Source organism: Danio aesculapii, chromosome 11 (assembly GCF_903798145.1).
Source record: "Danio aesculapii chromosome 11, fDanAes4.1, whole genome shotgun sequence".
Taxonomy (NCBI): domain Eukaryota; kingdom Metazoa; phylum Chordata; class Actinopteri; order Cypriniformes; family Danionidae; genus Danio; species Danio aesculapii.
Window position 1 is genome coordinate 30,173,161 of NC_079445.1, and position 20,293 is coordinate 30,193,453.

Below are 20,293 nucleotides of genomic sequence, written 5' to 3' on the forward strand. Positions count from 1 at the left end.
TGTTGAATGGTAAAGCAATCCGACCAGAGTCAGCTTTTAAACGAGATTATATTGCTCGTCTCGGTAGATTCCATTCACAGTTAACCAATAAATGTAAAATATGGAGTGCAAAGGTCCTCTATAAACTCTTAAAAGCGACTCAATGTGTCTTCTTAAGGTACTTTCTCGAGAATATGCCCAAACTTGCAAGCGACCAAGCGCGACTTCAGGTTTTTATAGCCTTCCACCTGCGTGAGGGGTTTCCGCGAAAGTTTCCTCGAACTTCCACATAATTAAGATTCTTCTTATGCACGGTTATTTACATGCCACACAACAAACCCTCCAAGTTCAAAGATACCCCATCCTAAAATATTAGAGGCATTTGCACAGAATATTGTACAATCTGAACAGTGAAAAAATATTTGATAAAATGTATATTATATATTGTGTTTGTTACATATTACTATTGCTTACTGCAATTTTATTTATTTATTTTATTTATTATAACCATTTTTTTATTAATTGCTTTATAATTATAAAAACTATTAGATAGTTTTAATCATTTTTGGTTTGTTTTGTTCATACTAATGTTCATTTATTTATTTATGATAAAATGGTCGATCATTTATATTAATATCTCTTTTTTAATGAATTATTTATTAATTATTTGTAATTTATTTGGCATGTTTATACTTTCTCCCCTAAACATTTTCATGGACTTCATAGCAGATCTATGGACCCCAGTTTGATATTCAACTTATTTAATATCAAGATATACATTTTTAACTCTAAGGACATTTAATAATATTTTTATGCATGAAAATGTTTGTTAATGTGAACAATACCATTCTGTCTTGAACAATGTATAGACTCCAAAGACATTTCAGGTAAACATGGAATAATTCAAAATAAAACTGACCTGGTGTAGTATAAAGCATAAACTGTATTAAAAAAAATTATAATAATGATTAATAATAAATATTATTTTCTCTTGTTTTTTGCAAAGAACTCTTCAACAGTTTACATTTTAGTCTGAAGGCATTAGTATATAGGCATTAGTAGACTAAAGATAAACGAAAATAAAATAATTGACAGAACATTCATTCAGTCAGTCACTATTATATTAGAAAATAGCTAATCACATGTTAAAGATTTATTTCCACTAAATCTGCTCCATGTATATGACTCCAACATCAGTGCTAAATAGGTCAAATAAAACAAACTGCCCACATTTAGTGATTCGCTGAATTATTGGTTATAAAAGCAGTTATGCACTGTACTTTCCATACAGTACATTTAGTCATTGGAGATTAAAGTGAAAGAGAAAGCAGACTTATGAAACGATACTACGTCCGAGGTTAAGGAAGTTCATTATTACCCTCAAAACAAACAAGAAAATTAAGCATCAAAAATCTTAATATGAATATGCTTTATCGATGCATTCAACAAGCAAGTCAAGAACGTTATGTTCATTTTAAACTTAGATGAATTAAATCCAACTTTGATTTCAAACTAAAATGCACGCCTATATCCAGGGGCGTAGCAACCGGGACGGCGGGATATTTCCCCCTCACTTTTAGAGACAGAGTATTTAGAAACAGGTAATTAAGAATGTAAACTTTTGGATTTCATACAGCTGCCCCCCCCCCCCCCCCCCCCCCCCCACACACACACTTTTAAAATGTCCACTACGCCCCTGCCTATATCTTTAATGAGATCCTTACAGTGTGTGTGTGTGTGTCTACCTTATATTCATTAGGTTGTGTATGCACCTTGTATTCCTTATGTAACATTGTGTTTCTTACATTCCTTACAAGTACTGGTTTACTGGTATTTCTATACTTGTGTTTACTGGTATTTACTGGTAATTGGTAAACCGCTCATACATCACACAGGATGAAGTCTATTATTAATGTAAAAATGTAATAATTTAAAAATGCATCGTGATGGTTGGGTTTAGGTGTTGGGATATATACTATAGAGTCTGTAATGATGTAAAAACATCATTATGTCTATGGTGTATCTGTGTGCGTGTTTGTGTGTGTGTGCATTAATATGTAAGGCAGTATGGATAAGTGGGAGTGTCTATGTAGATTAATCTGTGTGATACTACATCATTTGCACACCACAATTTAATATATCTTCTACTTGGTTTGGAAGAGTATAGAGTACAACTTGGGATTACAGCAGATGGTTTGGAAAAATGGTAAGTGCAAGACTTTTTTGGGTGTGTGGTGTGTGAGTGTGTGTTTGTGTGAGTCTAAGTCAAGCATCAAAACAACAAAAATATAACAGCTTGAAATTTAGTTTGTTTACACAGACTATACTGTGGGTTAGAATGCGTCTCGTTTCATTTTATATCTTACATTTTTACAATGATTTATTTATAGAAGACAGCTATTAAAATGTCATTCAGTGTAACACCAGTTTTATGCCTTCAAAAGTCTATTGGTAACAGTAAACATTTATTTGAATAAGTAATATTTGCATATATCTGTTATGCTGAGTGACAATGTAACATTATGTGACGCACTCACACTGAATATGTTTTCTGTGAGTTTCATTTGATGCTGAAACTAGAATTTGACATGTCACCTTTGACCCATATACAGTATATGATTTATATCTGTAGTCTTGAAGTTTACATGTACAGATATTATTACATTTCAACGAAAGATTTTAATCATAATTTTTGCTAAGAAATGAGGGAATCTATTTCAGTGTTTGCCAATTACCAGTGTGTTTTCTTTCTCTCAGTACGGCTTTATTAATACTTGTCTGAAGTCACTGGTGATTGAAAGGTTTGGAGAAGAGACATGGGAAAAACTGAGGTCTGTTTACATCACATATAATATTTAAAGTCTTGCAAGTTTATTTTAAATAATCAAAATTTCTCCTAGATTAATGGCTGGGGTCCAGGAAACGTTCATGACATATGAAATCTACGATGATATCATCACTCTTCGTTTAGTCCAAGAGGCTTGCAAAATGCTGGGTGAGCATAAACAAAGGATGGCATTGTAACCGCAAGCCATTTTTGGATCTTAATGTATTTGCGTTTTGTTTAAAGGGACAGTTCACCCAAAAATGATCATATCCTCACTATTTACTCGCAGTGGTTCTAAACATGTATGCGTTTCATTCTTGTGTTGTACACAAAACAAGATATTCTGAAGAATGCTGGAGAAAAGCAGCCATTAGCTTCTATCCAAAGATGCCAATGGATGGACAAAACTGGACTATCACTATACCTGCCAACATACCTGTCTCCGAAATTCCGGAAGACCGGTGGGGGGTGGCGGTTTGTGTTTGTCTGAAAAACACAGTTGAGAACTGTACTGTGGTGTTAATAACCAGGTAAAGCAGGTTTCAGATGGCCGTCAGCCGCTTCGAATGATATCACTCGATTGAATGGGCATTATCAGTGGTTTTCAGCTGATAGATATGGGACATTAGGGGCCTTCTGCACCTACTGATGTGACCATCCAGATGGTTAATTTGAATCGGTTGCGGCCGTGGAGATCGGATACTATACCAAAGTTGGCGATCCGGGGGGGTAAAATTGCAAGAGTTTTCTGGGAGAAATAACAAAACGGGAGGGAGATGGGTCTGAAATACGGGAGACTTCCGGGAAAAACAGGAGTGTTGACTATCACATAAAACATATGTAAATAAGGTAGAGTCTTGATCCTATGAGTAAAAAAAAAAAAACTGTCACGTCCTGATAAACCAACCCAATTTGTAACTTTTGATTTAGTGGCTAATTTGTATGAATTCATACGATCTAATTTGTACAATTAGGTAAACCCAATGTCAGTTGGGTTTAGGGGCAGGATTGGGTGCCACACCACCATGCCTTTAAACTGAACTTGTATGAATTCATACGAATTAGCCACTAAACTGACATATACGTAAAATAATTACGTTTTCTCATAAGATCAGGCTGGATAAACTGACGCCAAATATAAAAACGAAAAATTAAAAACAAAATTTGCTGCGATAGAAAAAGCCACCATAGGTCTTTTTTCTTGTATAATAAATTATTTGCATCTCAGAAGATGAAACGTAATGAGCACACGGTGGCTTTTGGAGGTGCGAGACCACATTTTGGAAGTGTAGATGCTCAAAACAGTTCTGGGAGGTAATAATAATAAACCACTGAGATGACAGACTTTGGCTGAGAGATTTTACAAAGAACAAAACAATAATTCAAATTTTACAATTTGGTCGGTCTGCCATTTTGTCTACTTATGCCATCCTAATGCACCCATTTTTGTAATTATGAGATCTGCTAAAACCAAATCATATCACTATGCTGGAATTTATTTGATAAATGTGTTTCCATCATAATTTATGCATAAGGATAAGTCATCCTCCTCAGTTTTGTAAAATTTTGATAAGTTGATACGACTTTTAAGCCCATTTTCAAAATGTATGCGCATCCATTAAGCAAATATTATGCAATTTTTCAAAATGCATGTAATAATATGTAGATTGAAACATAGGTCCAGGAACAAAAAATACAATAAAAGTCAATAGCTGTTTTTTTCCCAACATTCTTCAGTATATCTACCTTTGTGTTCATTTTATTGGGTGAACTATCCCTTTAAGTGTGAATTTGCATTTGTTTACACCATATCTATTTGCATGAGGTAAGAAAACTTCTTTTAAAGGTTGATCAGGGACATGATCTAATTCATCAGGAATGTTTCACTTCTTTAAAAAGGCCTGTTTTTTTGTTCAGATCCTCTTTTAAATGTCTGTTATTTTATAAAGAGTTATGAAAAAAGACAGAGCAAGTGGACTGTGAAGGGCTCACAGTTGCCTCACATTCACCATGTCCTTGGAGACTTGCAGACATTGATCAAAGTGTCTGAGCAAGTGCTAACAATGTCCCTGTTGAGAATAGTTGCCGGGCATCAAGACGCTTGTCCTGTCCTCCAGCCTGTCCCTGAGAGCCAGTGGACAAGGACAGGTGTGAATCTCTGAGCCGGTCACACACCTGAACTCCACTCACCTGGATGCAATTCAAATTAAGCAGAAAAAGAGAATTGCAGTCTGAATGTAATTTTCTACATACATTTTCCTTCTAGATGTCTCCTCCGAGGTGGTTCTGAAGCTGTTTGGAGAGTACTTTTTCAGCTTTTGTAAGATGTCGGGATACGACACTATGCTGCGAACACTTGGAGGAAATCTGGTGGAATTCATTGAAAATCTCGATGCTCTGCACAGTTATTTGGCTTTGTCTTATGAGGTCAGAATACTTTCTCAAAATTGTATATTGTGTCTCTTAAAGGAGAAGTCAGAATTCCGTAATTTCCAACTAAATCAAATAAAACTCATTCATTCATTTCCTTCAACACATTTTTATATTTACATTTAGCCATATAGCAGATGCTTTTGTCCAAAGCGACTTACAAATGAGAAAGGCATTAAACGACTTACTGTAATGAGGCAATACACACAAGAAGTACTACTTACGCTGATCTTGTTTAGAAAAATTAAACTATGGTAAGAAAAGGAGAGAAAAATTAGGATGTACTTTTTAGGATGTAATGACACTATGCTGCGAACGCTTGGAGGAAACCTGGTGGAATTCATTAAAAATCTCGATGCTCTGCACAGTTATTTGGCATTGTCTTATGAGGTCAGAATACTTTCTCAAAATTGTATATTGTGTCTCTTAGAGGAGAAGTCAGAATTGCGTAATTTCCAACTAAATGAGATAATTTCCTTCAGCTTAGTCCCTTAATTATCAAGGGTTGCAACAGTGGAATGAACCGCCAACTATTTTGGCATATGTTTTACACAGCAGTACAGGGAAACACCCATACACTGTCACACATGCACTCACACTAGCCATTTTAGTTCATCCAATTTACTTATAGCGCATGTTTTTGGACTGTGGGGGGAAACAGAGCACCCATAGGAACACAGGGAGAACATGCAAACTCCACAATTAACTAAAAACATATGCATTTCGTTGCCTTGTACTTGTACATGTGTGATGACAATAAATTGAATCTAATCTAATCTAAAATGTTGTCATGACTAAGTGATCATTTTTACAGTGTAAGGATGCTAATTTTGATTTATGAAATGGCATTATCATATTTTAGGCTGGAACAGAAAAAGGTCAAAATATGATGCAATATAGATAAAGATTTGACTTTAAATAAAAAATATATATGTTTAGTACAATGAATAACAGATAATCACGTGTCATATTTCATTAAAAGCATCTCAATTTGGCAGAATATACTCTAGCAGTAATGGTTACATTTTACCATAAGATTGTATTAGTTAATGTTGAACAAACAAAGGACAATACGATGTTAGCTCATGTTAACTCTCAGTGCATGTTAATAAGCATGAATTAGAATTTTAAAAATGTATTTAATAGTAAACGATTACTAAATTAGTAAATAATTAATTATTAATAAATACAATGTAGTAGCATTGTTCAGTCGTAGTTCATGTTAGTAAATACATTAACTAATGAAACCTCATTGGAAAATGCGAGCGCAATAATAAAGTAATGCCAAACACATCTGTATAGCATACACATGCATATTTTGGACGAAATGCGTTGTTAAATGTTTATTTACAGTAATTCTCAAATGAACAAATTAAATGTGTTAAATTTCAGTACGTACTGCTTTTTTGGACATTCAGGGTCTACATCAAAAATGATGATGTAGTGTTTTCCAACATAATTGGAAAATACTAGAAGATTAAACTACTAACTTTATCACACTCCATCACCTTTTCGTTTTATATTGGTGGTTCAGACTAACCGCTTTTGTGGACCACATTTTTATATTTACATTTAGCCATATAGCAGATGCTTTTGTCCAAAGCGACTTACAAATGAGAAAGGCATTAAATGACTCACTGTAATGAGGCAGTACACACAAGAAGTACTACTTACACTGATCTTGTTAAGAAAATCAAACTATGGTAAGAAAAGGGAAGAAAAATTAGGATGTAGTCAAGTACTCATAGAAGAGATGAGTTGTCAGTAGGTGTTTGTACTGTATGTTACCAGTGCATCAGTAGTTTGTGTGGGATTGGGATGATTGTTCCACCAATGAGGAACAGCAAAGAAAAAGGTTCTGGAAAGTGAAGGACTTTTTTATTTTTAAAAGCTTAACTTTCTTCATTTTATAACCTGCTAGTGAGACAGACATATTCAAATATTCCAATCTGGAGAAGTTTATATTTTTGAGATGTGCATTCACAGTTATGACGTCAGGTGCATTTGGATGGTTTTCACAATTTTTTAAAAACTCTACATGTACAAAATAATGCCATTTTGAATGAATATTTCATGGAGCTCGTTCTTAATTATTTTAATAAATTTAATACAGACACTATATCCGATTTGTTTCACCCTTTATCTTAAAGAAACTCTCGAGTTTCCAGCTTAAAATTAATCTTTGTTTAAATTCTGACTTGATTTCAAACGGTCAAATGATATCCAGCTCCGATAAATGAATTCAGCAAAGTGGACCAAAACAGATTCTGTGCATCGATATTATAATGATGAAGTAAATATATAGTAGCAACTTAAATTACAAATTAACCTCAGTCCAAATGTAATTAACACAGTTTGATTTTACAATATGCTCTTGATTTTAGTGACATTTGATGTTGGCTTTGTGGTTTGTTTGCACAGTACACATGAAATAAGGAACTATAAACTTTATTGTGGTCTGTAACTTGTCACGCCTTGTTATTTAGGCCATGAATGCTCCATCATTTCGGGTGGAGCGAATGGACGATGGCCGAATTCTCCTCCACTATTACTCTGACAGAAAAGGACTTTATCACATTGTACCAGGTGAGAGTTTTAAGGTGTCATGTACCCATACAAAATACATCTTCAGACACATTTTATATTTATTCGAATAGTTCCCACAGTCCACATATTTGTTTATGTATTATATATTTATTTTGATGTCCTTATTTTAACTGGCTCATCATCGTTTGTTATTATCTTCGTACCCATCGGTCAGGTATTATCGAGGCTGTGGCAAAGGATTTCTTTGACAGTGAGGTTACGATGACCATACTGAATCAATCAGAAGAGGATGAGCGCACCGGAAAAAAGGAACATGTTGTTTTCCACATGGTGCAGAAGGAAAAGGTCACCAAAAGAAAGGCCCAAACAAGGCAGAACAACAGCGATGAGGAAATACAAGAGGAGAAAGAAGTATGTCAGACCAGACTTGCAGGAATACGTTAAAGAGTATCTTGTTGTAATTCAGATACAAGTTTAAAGTGTCTCTTTTTTTACTTGCTTTGGCACACAATAAAGGAGTATTACAATTTCGAGTAGTCTAACCTGCTCAGACATCAGACACTTTAGTCAGCTGCATGTTATATGAGAAGTATGATGAATGGCTAAATAGGTCTAGACACTGGGACTGTCTGATGTCTTTGTGTTTTTTTAAATCCTAAGTAACGTGTGAAAATATGTAACCATGACAACTGCTGTATCACAGGACAAGGAGGAGACAATGAGGAGGATGAAGGCCAGGTATGCAAACCTGCAGCTGTGTCCAAGGAAACGATCTCCATGGGAGCTTGTGAGAAGCATTGTCATGCTGGGCCAAGGTTTGACAGACATCTATTCACACTGTAGCTGCTGTTTTTGACTATGATACTACACAGCATGCTGTATCTGAATGCTTGACAAATGATTCTAAAATATATATTTATATTATGTGCTTTAATTACAATTCTAAATACATATATTCACCGGCCACTTTATTAGGTACACCTGTCCAACTGCTCGTTAACACAAATTTCTAATCAGCCAATCAAATGGCAATGCATTGAGGCATGTAGACATGGTCAAGACGATCTGCTGCAGTTCAAACCGAATCAATTCAATTCACCTTTATTTGTATAGCGCTTATACAATGTAGATTGTGTCAAAGCAGCTTCACATAAAAGGTCATAGTAAATTGGAACAGTGTAGTTCAAACCGAGCGTCAGAATGGGGAAGAAAGGTGATTTAAGTGACTTTGAACGTGGGATGGTTGTTGGTGTCACATAGGCTGGTCTGAGTATTTCAGAAACTGCTGATCCACTAGGATTTTCACACACAACCATCTCTAGGGTTTACAGAGAATGGTCTGAAAAAGAGAAAATATCCAGTGAGCGGCAGTTCTGTGGGTGCAAATGCCTTGTTGATGGCAGAGGTGAGAGGAGAATGGCTAGACTGATTTTAGCTGATAGGATAGCCACAGTAACTCAAATAATCACTTGTTACAACTGAGGTATGCAGAAGAGAATCTCTGAATGCACAACATGTCAAACCTTGAGGCGGATCAGCTACAGCAGCAGAAGACCACACTGGGTGCCACTCCTGTCAGCTAAGAACTGGAAACTGAGGCTACAATTCACAGAGGCTCACCAAAATTGGACAAAGAAGATTGGAAAAACGTTGTCTGGTTTGATGAGTCTCTATTTCTGCTGCAACATTTGGATGGTTGGATCAGAATTTGGCATCAACAACATGAAAGCATGGATCCATCCTGCCTTGTATTAACGGTTCAGGCTAGTGGTGGTGGTGTAATGGTGTGGGGAATATTTTCTTGGCACACTTTGGGCCCATTAGTACCAATTGAGCCTCGTGTCAACGCCACAGCCTGCCTTATTGAGTATTGTTGCTGACCATGTCCATCCCTTTATGATCACAGTGTACCCATCTTCTGAAGGCTACTTCCAGCAGGATAACGCACCATGTCATAAAGCACGAATCATCTCAGACTGGTTTCTTGAACATGACAATGAGCCTCCACAGTCACCAGTTCTCAATCCTGTGTGTGATGCTATTATGTCAATATGGACCAAAATCTCTGAGGAATATATCCAGTACCTTGTTGAATCTATGCCACGAAGGATTGAGGCAGTTCTGAAGGCAAAAGTGGGTCCAACCCAGTACTAATAAGGTGTACCTAATAAAGTGGCCAGTGAGTGTATACATATATTCTAAGTATATATACACAGTATTTGCCTTTACTTTGATAGGACAGTATATCTTAACAGGAAAAGTAGAGAGGGAGGGAATCAGGAAATTTTCTCGAGTTGGAATTAGAACTCAGGATAGTCATAGTAACGTAGTTGCACTATTGTCGATGCACTAATCACTAGACATAGTGCAAAAATATCATACAAAAAAAATTAAAAGTTGGCATAAATGTATATTTAAAACAGTCTAGATCACACTCTAGCAATGTACCTGTTTTGGTAGTTGTTATTAAAATAAATAAGTTTACACATTTTTGCTACTCTTTAGGTAATCTGCGGCAATCATTCACTCCCAGCTACCCAAAAACACTATGGATTGAAGAGCAGGCCTTCTGTAATGCTTTTCCATTTCACATAGTTTTTGATCATGACGTAAGGAACTTTAATTTTGGTTGATCCAATTGTTTAACATTTTCAATTTCAAAATAGTTTTTTATTTATTTATTTTTACAAATGTCCTGTCTTTCTAGCTGGAGGTAAAGCACACAGGTGTCAACATTCAGAAGTTTGTTCCAGGACTGCAGACAGCAGGAATCCGACTGGATGAGTACTTCACAATCGTTCACCCAGAGGTCATCTTCAACATCCAGAGCATCAAGAAGTTCATCAACAGCCAGTTTGTGCTGAAAACCAGGAGGGAAATGTTACCAGAGGTCCAGCAAAACCAGCCCACACTTAAATTGAGAGGTGTTTATTCCTTTAAAAAATTGTATAATTGAGATGTATCATATTTTTAGGTAAACTGGGTAAGGTAGAAAGGTTGCAAGAGTAGACAAATCCAGTCGCAGATCGAGACAAGTGAACAGAAAAATGGTGGAGTTGGAAGGTTGCATGACTATAAATACATAAAGCCACTAGTATATCTAGACACTTGGAGCAAAACATATGTACAATGTATTAGTAGCAGATCTAGACAGTTGCAGAAAAAGTAGTTAGATATAAACAGGTTGAAGGCAGCTCCAATCGGGTGGCATTTGAGCTCCAAGTGGGCCATACAAATGTTTTGGGACTTGGTACTGATTGATTTATTTAATGTCTTGTACGTAACAGAATCCAATGTTGTGTTTTATTAACATCTACACCTATCCCAACCTTAAACCTTAACCTTTATGTGCAGATTCTCAGTAGGTACTGCTCTAACCCTTCTATCCGAAACCCAACCTACTTGTGGCATAAGTCCCTTCCAGTTGTAGTTCTCCGTAAGCATGTATATAAGCATATATACTTGAAAAATACCGGACCATTGCATTAGCAGTAGATCTAGTGTTAGAGCTAAAAACAAAAAAGGTGGAACACTGCATTATTAGGCATACATAAATCAGTAGTGGACAACTGTAACTGGGGATGTGGAGGTTTGAGTACACACACATAAATCTAGGAGTTGAAATAGAAAGGTAAAGCTGGGTGAGGTGGGGGGTTTCACTGAGTGAGTGAATTTAAATAGCTAGCTGTCATTATAGACTCAAAGCTTAAGTTTCATGCTCATATTAAAAAAATGTCCAAGACTATTAAGACAAATTTAAACTGCTTTCGTATGATAAGACCATATATATCTCTTAAAGCAGCGCAATTGTTTGTGCATGCTATGATATTATCACGTATGTCTTATTGTGCAATAATTTGGGCTCAAGCTACTCAGTCAATTGTTAAACCTGTAATGTCACTTTACAAACAAACTTTAAAAGTATTGAATCAGAAACCAATGAAATGGCACCATTGTCAAATTCTTATAAAGTATAACTTGTTAAGTTTTGATGGTTTTTTAAAGTTCTTATTTTTTAAAAACTTGTTTAAGTGTATACATGGTCTTGCCCCTAAAGTAGTCTGTGAGTTGATACATAAATTCAGCAGTGATGGGGCAAACACTAGAGGGACAGTAAGTGGGAATTGTAGAATCGGCAGATGCAGAACCGCTGTGGGTCAGTCATCCTTTTCAGTAAAAGGAATGCCATGCCTGTTGATTTAAAGTTACAATCAGAACTCCCAGTTGAAATCTTTACAGCAGTGTGAACATTAAGTATTATGCTTTCAGGTTGATCAGGTTTCCATTTCCCTTTATGCAGATTGACTTATATTTTATGTTTGTGGCTCTGTATATATTGTTTGTTGTATTGTGGGTTTTTTTCTTGTTTGTTTATCTTAATTTTTTTATTGTAAAGCCTAACCAGGGACGAGGGCTGCAAATTAGCTTTATGCTATGTGCCCTATGTATGCAACATCGGTTATTTTTGTACAACAATGTCAAGTGTATTGTCCCTGTTAAATAAACAAGCAAACAAAAGTATTTAAATATAAAGCAAGCAGTCTCACTGTCTGCACAATATCAGATCCAATCAGCTTGCCATCATGTGATTACTTGCAGACTGCACCATCTAGAGCAGGGGTGCTCAACCCTGTTCCTGAAGATCTACATTCATGCAGAGCTCAGCTCCACCTCTGATCAAACACACCAATTAACACATAGGAAATGAACTTGATAATTAGAGGCAGGTGTGTTTGAAATGGGTTGCAACAGAAATCTGCAGGAAGGTAGATCTCCAGGAACAGGGTTGATCACCGTTGATCTAGAGTTGATCTAGATATGTGTTTGTTTGTATGTTTTAGGACAGATGATGTGGATGGAGTCCCTGAACTGCATGATCTATCTGTGCTCTCCAAAGCTACGAAGTCTACAGGAGCTAGAGGAACGGGGTCTTCATCTGGCTGACATCGCCCAGCATGACACCACGAGAGATCTGATCCTGCTCAACCAGCAGAGGCTGGCCGAGATTGAGCTTTCCAATCAGCTGGAAAGAAAGAAGGAGGAGTTGAGGATCCTCTCACGCAACTTGGAGATCGAGAAGCAGAAATCAGAAAAGCTCCTCTATGCCATGCTGCCGACACATGTTGCCAACCAGCTTAAAGAGGGCAAAAGAGTGGAAGCGGGTAATGAAAGCTTCAAACAGAGCACAGATCTACTATGTGTACTCATTTCTCATGCTTCCCGAAGTTCAGGCTCTTTCTGTTCTTCTTTCAGGTGAGTTCAAAGTGTGCACCATCCTCTTCAGTGACGTGGTCACATTCACTAACATCTGTGCAGCCTGCGAACCCATTCAGATAGTCAACATGCTCAACGCCATGTACTCCAGATTTGATCATCTTACAAGCATCCATAATGTTTATAAGGTATCCTATCTATCTATCTATCTATCTATCTATCTATCTATCTATCTATCTATCTATCTATCTATCTATCTATCTATCTATCTATCTATCTATCTATCTATCTATCTATCTATCTATCTATCTATCTATCTATCTATCTATCTATCTATCTATCTATCTATCTATCTATCTATCTATCTATCCATCTGTCTATCAGTCTAAACAGCAACGTTATAAAATATATACAATTTAATGCTGTGATCTACCGATTTTCAAATTACTCAAGTAAAAATATCTTAATCTGTTGATGCAGTGTTAGTTTTATACAATTATAGTGTTTAATAACATTTCGAGTTAGTTTTTTGTTACTTTTTTTGGTTTTAGATGAAGTTATTAAAATAGTTACTGAATGCTTTTGTTGTTTCTGTTTTGGCTTTAACAACTAGTACTGAGACTAGTGTTAGAATTAGTTTCAGATATTTGCCAAAGCAACATTTAAAGCAAACATTTGTCAAATAAATTTTCAGTATTTATTTTAAATTTTATCTCAGCTTCATTTTTAATAATAAAAACAAGTAAACATTAACATAAAAAACTCTTTTCTTAAAAACACATTATATTTTATCATTATTAATGCTATTAAAATGAAAAAAGAAAGATATTTTCTCCAAACAGGTGGAGACAATAGGTGATGCTTACATGGTGGTTGGCGGTGTGCCCGTTCCTACAAACACACATGCAGAGCGGGTGGCAAACTTTGCCCTCGGTATGAGAATTGCTGCGAGAGAAGTAACCAACCCTATCACAGGACAGCCCATACAGGTGTGTGTGTGTGTGTGTGTGTGTGTGTGTGTGCGTGTGTGCGTGTGTGCGTGCGTGCGTGTGTGTGTGTGTGTGTGTGCGTGTGTGTGTGTATGTGTGTAAATTAAACCTCTGTACGATCCTGTATCATAGTTTGTCAAATTAAATTGATTTATTGTCAATCTAGATTCGTGTTGGCCTGCACACCGGTCCAGTTTTGGCTGGTGTTGTAGGTGAGAAGATGCCACGATACTGTTTATTTGGAGACACTGTAAATACAGCCTCGCGAATGGAGAGCCACGGGGTGCCAGATCACATACACGTGAGCCCCTTCACTTTCAGGTAAACGCTGGTTTTAGACTTTTAATTGAAATGTAAGACTTTTGAACATCTTACTAAAACCATTATGAATGAAATTTAAGACCTATCATTTTGATTTAGATTTTTAGACTGTCGATACCTTGTCACACAGTCTTAATGGACTCTTTAAACAGTAAATATTAACATGTAACATAAAAAAGCAACAGTGACGGCATGTATAGTGTTAAACTATAATTCTATTTCAAACAAATCTTTCTGTTAAACTTTTTATGTATCAAAGAATTCTGTAAAATGTATCAGGACATCCAGAAAAATATTTAGCAGTCCATTTTTCAAAAGTTACAAATCATAACTATAATAATTTCTGAAGAATGGTTTGATTGAATTATATAAAAATTTAATATTTCCATCACAAGATTACGTTTTAAAATATGTTAAAATGCAAGTTAAAGTTTTAAATTGTAATACTATTAACACAATATTGATGTGTTCACTATATTTCATGTAAGTCAAACGAGGTCTTGTCTAAGTTCAGTCACCATTAGCACTCAAGCCACTGACATACTTGATCTCAAACCAAATCTAAGAAAAGAAACGAACAGAACTCACCCACATCACTTCCTCTCTGCAGTGTGATAAAGGACAAAGGAATCTTTGAGATGGTGGAGAGGGGTGAGATCGAGGTGAAAGGCAAAGGCCTGATGAGAACATACTTCCTGCTGAAGAACCTCCAGAAGAGCGACGAACAGATCATGGGCTTGGTTGATGGAGAGACGTGTGTGTACCAGGAAGACCTGGAGGAGGAGACGGATCACCTAAAGGGTGAGGAAACTCTTTCCCTGTCGAAACGCATCCAAATATATATATTTTCCAAGTTATATATATATTTTTTCTAATATTTTGACGTATCAGCTCTTTGTGTTTTTTGTGAAGCTATGCTTTAGGAATGTTACGTTTCTGTCCTGTTAGACAATGGGTTAGGATCTAAGGTCCTGTTTCCACCAGGAATTAGCATATGTTTTCAATGATCTGAAAACAATTGGTCAGCTGAGAGTTATTACTTTTTCCACCTGGCATTAACATGCGTTCAAATGTGTCTCTTGTGTCTCCTTTGAGACCTTTCCCTCTTATATCCTCATGCTCTACACTACTTTCTATAGCAATCGGATCAAAAAGGATTTCGATGTCAACTACAATTTCACAAGTTCTGCTGTTCATTCAGTCATGACAGATAATGGTTATCGAACTTAGCTTGCGGTCCTCAAAGGAGGCTCAGCTTGAGATATGCATTCAAACCCCCCTATGAGTGTACGTCTGAAGAGAAAGAATGCGCGATTAGGAGGATAAGGGGAGGTGGTGGGATGCTGGAAAAAAATTGTCAGCTGACACAGTGGCTGCTGCTTATATACCATAGACTGTAAGGGCATACTCACACTATGTACAGTTGACTTGAACCGGGCCGAAGCACACTTGTCCCCCCTCCTGTCTCCCCCGACGCCCCGCACTCACATTGCATTCACGCCTGAGCACGCTTCGTCATCGATGATGCACTGTTCAGTTTAAGAAGCGCTTTCGCTCAGCACAGAGGAGATTTCTTTAGTTATATCGATTTAGTTGTTTAGGATGCAGTGACAAGCAGTCAAATATTTCGCCGAACAGATCAGCCACCTTTGACGCTCCTAAACAATCATAAAGTCCTCGTGCTCTAGGAATTAGGAGGTTTGCTGAAGGTGCAGCTGTTGTACAGTGAGGGGTTTGCGTTCATTGAACAGTAAGAATGATTAATAAATTCATATGAAACAGTCCCTTAAAAGTCACGTCTCGTCTTCAGTTTCGAGCTCAGGTGCGCTTTGCACTCAAGCCCAAGTGAACTGTGCTTTGGCACACCTCTTTCAACAGGGTCAGGGCCAACCAACTAAACTGTGCCTGAGCCTGATTCAGAGCACTCACACTTCTCAAACGATCCGGGAAACGGGGCTGGGCACTGTTCGGATGGCATAGTGTGAGTACGCCCTAAAACATAATTATATTCCCATGGAACAATGAATAGCACGACTGAATGATTAGGTTCTTCCTGAACCAATGTTGTGAACTTATTTCAGTAATCTGTGTGCTTTGGTACAGATAAATGAAGTTTTGGTGCTCTTTCTAACAACAAATGTGTCCAGTATAGACAGAGAGTAGCTGTCTTTTGTGGCTGTTTGGATGCATTCATTCAGCTACATGATATGGTGACCAGATGTCCTGTATTTCAGCTCTATAGAGTGTCCAGACTCTTTAATTAACTTTTCCTATAGAAATTCTACATTGCTTAAGGCTACCAGTAGTCTTCAGTCACATTAAAATAGCCTAATCAATTGTAGCCAATGATATTTTGAAGAACAAAATGATTATCGGATCACGATTTCAAATTGATCAAGTTGTAATAAGTGATTTCATAGTGTAAATGCTCACTAACTTCAATCCAATCAAATGTGTTTTTGATTTACTTACAGTACCTACATGTGATGCACCTACCTTCTGTTTGGACAGCAATGTTTGTAGGCTTAGTGTGTCCACAGTCATATTGGAGTGGTGTGTATATATATATATATATATATATATTTTTTTTTTTAATTTATTTTTTTTTTTAAGTTCCTGACGTTAAAATAGAATCCAAATCCCAAAACTTTTTTTATCCAATGAGGAAAAAATGTCATAAGTGATGTTTTATAAACACATTTCGAGAGGATCATTTGCAGATGAATGATCACGGCTGGTCTTGCATCATCAATCATACAATCATCCAATCAGCTGAATTCCAGATGCACATAAATAGCCTAACTTGTCTTACTGTACGTTAACCAACTTCGATTTTTTAAATTATTTTTGAAACCCTTCTCCACCCCTCCTCCACCTCTTTGTTCCTAATCTAAATAAGAGACTGGGAGTTATTAGGACCAACATGAGCCAGGCCTCTTCTCTTTCTCGTCTTAAAAAGAGCTTGAGAATCCTTCGAAATTAGGGCTCTCTCCTGGGACAGCATGCCAAATCGAGCATCAGCTAAGTGTGAACTCTTGAAACTATAATGGAAACACATTTACCATTTCATCTTCTGAGGTGCAAGTAATTTAGAAGTAAGAAACAAGGCCCACAGAAGCTTCAACCGCAGCAAATTGCATTTTACTTTTTGATGATTTTGTTCTCTTTGACTCACTGGAAGAAAAGGTGCTTTATTTACAAATGCTTTATGCGATATTCCAGTTTTGAGCATAAGTTTAAGTCTCACCTCAGGATGGAAGCAAAGTTAACGGCTGTTCTTTTGTTCAACTAAAGAAAGAAATTTGTAATAGTTTAGAACCACGTGAGGAAAACAGACCGTAAACACACGTTAGACTTATCCATCAACCCATAACTGAGGTCTTCAAGCTTTCTTGAGGCCTTTTGGTTGCATTTATAGGTAGAATTTATACTTCTAGATATTTATTAGGGCCCCCAGATTTCCGGGTGCCCTAAGCAGCTGCTTACCTTGCTTATTGGTTAAATCCACCACCGGTAAGACCTTAAATAAACTTTATAATGCAAAAATAACATTACTTACGCATTGTTCTGTGTCAATTAGATCAGCTGACTGTTGAAATTTTACATTTTTAACCCACCTGGTTGAGTTAATAAATAAAGAACCAAACAAAGGCTAAAAATAGCCAAACAAAGCACCAAGTTTTTAACCCAACCCAGTTATTAATAAATAACCCAATAAAGGTTAAAAAAAACAACAACAAAGCACTAAATATTTTTAACTCAACCATTGGGTTAAATAAATAACCCAATGTTTTTTAGAGTGTAGATCACAACATTCAGTAAAAAACTGTAATCTTGTAAAAAATGATTACCACTTAAAATCAATACTTTAAATTGTAATTTATTCCTGTAATGGCAAAGCTGAATTATCAGCATTCTCATGTCATGTGATCCCCAAGAATATTCTGGTTTGCTACTTAAGAAACCTCTCTTATCTCACAATCCATGTTCACAATATCATTTGCACAGAAGTGAGTCCTGAAGACACGAATGCTCCACAGAAAGCTGAAGAGGACATGCATAAGGAAGTGGCTGAGAATGGGAATCATCACACATCACCAACATCCCCATCATCTCTCCACTCAGACAAAAGCTCCTCCGATCATTTACTTCAATTCGACATCACACCAGCGTACGACGGCCCGAATGACTTCAAACATCTACACAACGGCCATCATTCAGACGGCATTAACACAAAGTTCTGCTCCATACTTTAGTCTTGTGTTTCTCAACCATATTCCTGGAGGACCACCAGCTTTGCACATTTTCCATGTCTCCTTAAGACACCGGAGTTAGATCATCAGCGAAGACTGAAAGACCTGTAATGGGTTTGACAGACAAAGGAGACATCCAAAAAATGCAGTGTTGGTGGTCCTCCAGGAATGTGGTTGAGAAACACTGCTTTAGTCCAACAGCGGTCAATTAAGGCAAGTTTCAAGAAGAATGAATTTCAAAAACACCATTTAAAGGTCCACAAATCAACATCTGTAACCTAAAACCAGCAGCACGACACAGTCTGGAGTGTATAATGACTGTTTTTCCAGCTCTTCAGCAAACAGTAGGGAATTTCAGCTTTGTGGATGCAGATTTGTCACGTGGGAAAGGCAAGTCTCTCCATGCTGAATCCCAGCGCCAGGCTTCATTTGCACCTGCTGGTCTCCTGCTGGTGAAGGCCGGCAGAAACACCAACCCCACTGAGAAAACTCATTTCCCTCTGGAGAAATTAAACACTTATTATGAACTGTTTTGGTGTGGAAATCGGATGGCAGGCACAGATGACCAGAGGTAGGCAAACATATGGTTGCTGTTCAGCGATCAAATGTTTGTTTGTGGTCGTCTGCGCTCTGTTAGGTAACATGGGAACTAATTATTCGATGTGATTCAACACCATGCAATGTTTTTCTCTCAAAAACAAGGACTGCATGCAAATGTGTCATACGTGTTATTCATTCGCTTGCTGCTTCTGTGTTTGAGGGAAATATAATCACAGAAGATTTTGAAAGAATCTTTAAGTCTGATTTATGGATAGAATAGATTTAAATTTCATTGTACTTGTAACAATGATAATAAAGATCTATTCTATTCTAAGAAACACCCACTTGTAAATACCAATCATATGAAATCCTACTTGCAAAGAATTGATTAACAATATTATATAATATATTCTACACAATAAACTTATAAACAACATATGGTTCAGAATGAATAGTCAATAATATAATGATGCTATAATAATGTTGCATACACGCACACATGCCTATCCGAGTTTTAGGAACAACAAATAATAACTTGACTTCTAGTTGATCATTTGATATCAGAAGTGGTTTATATGAAAGGCAAAGGTCTTTAGAATTTGCTTATTTTACAAAAAATAAAATATGATCTTGCCTTGATTTTTAATTATTTAATTAGGATAGTAAGGTCTGACTTTGCCTCACACAAAAGTCTTGTCACTTAACAGAAATAACGTACAGTATAAAGTCATGGTGCAGTGAAAAAAGAATTAATATTGTGTATGACTCCCATGAGCTTGGAGGACTGCACCCATACATCTCTGCAATGACTCAAATAACTTATTAATAAAGTCATCTGGAATGGCTTTAAAGAAAGAAAGCGTTCTTGCAGGACTCCCAGAGTTCATCAAGATTCTTTGGATTCATCTTCAATGCCTCCTATTTTATCTTACCCCAGTCGTGCTCAATAATGTTTGTGTCTGGTGACTGGGCTGGCCAATCATAAAAATAATCTACCTTCTGCCACTTTTCCAAATGATCAATTAGCAGTCAAGTTATTATTTGTTGATTTTACAACTGTGATCGACAACAAGACTTTTGTCTGGTAAAGATATATATATATATATATATATATATATATATATATATATATATATATATATATATATATATATAAAAAATACAAACTCTGAATCATGATCAAAATGTCAGCG

At 36.5% G+C, this 20,293-nt stretch overlaps 1 protein-coding gene across 1 annotated transcript; it reads left to right on the forward strand.

The window, feature by feature from the left end:
- The first annotated feature begins 2,150 nt into the window (after positions 1 to 2,150).
- On the forward strand, positions 2,151 to 20,179 carry gucy1b2 (guanylate cyclase 1, soluble, beta 2). Its single transcript, XM_056468288.1, has 15 exons — positions 2,151 to 2,185; positions 2,737 to 2,810; positions 2,880 to 2,974; positions 5,073 to 5,233; positions 7,723 to 7,822; positions 7,998 to 8,194; positions 8,487 to 8,598; positions 10,289 to 10,392; positions 10,491 to 10,707; positions 12,625 to 12,945; positions 13,037 to 13,185; positions 13,840 to 13,986; positions 14,153 to 14,307; positions 14,918 to 15,108; positions 18,316 to 20,179. The coding sequence occupies exons 1-15, from the start codon at positions 2,183 to 2,185 to the stop codon at positions 18,561 to 18,563; spliced, it is 2,274 nt and encodes a 757-aa protein (XP_056324263.1). The 5' UTR covers positions 2,151 to 2,182; the 3' UTR covers positions 18,564 to 20,179.
- Positions 20,180 to 20,293: the final 114 nt, after the last annotated feature.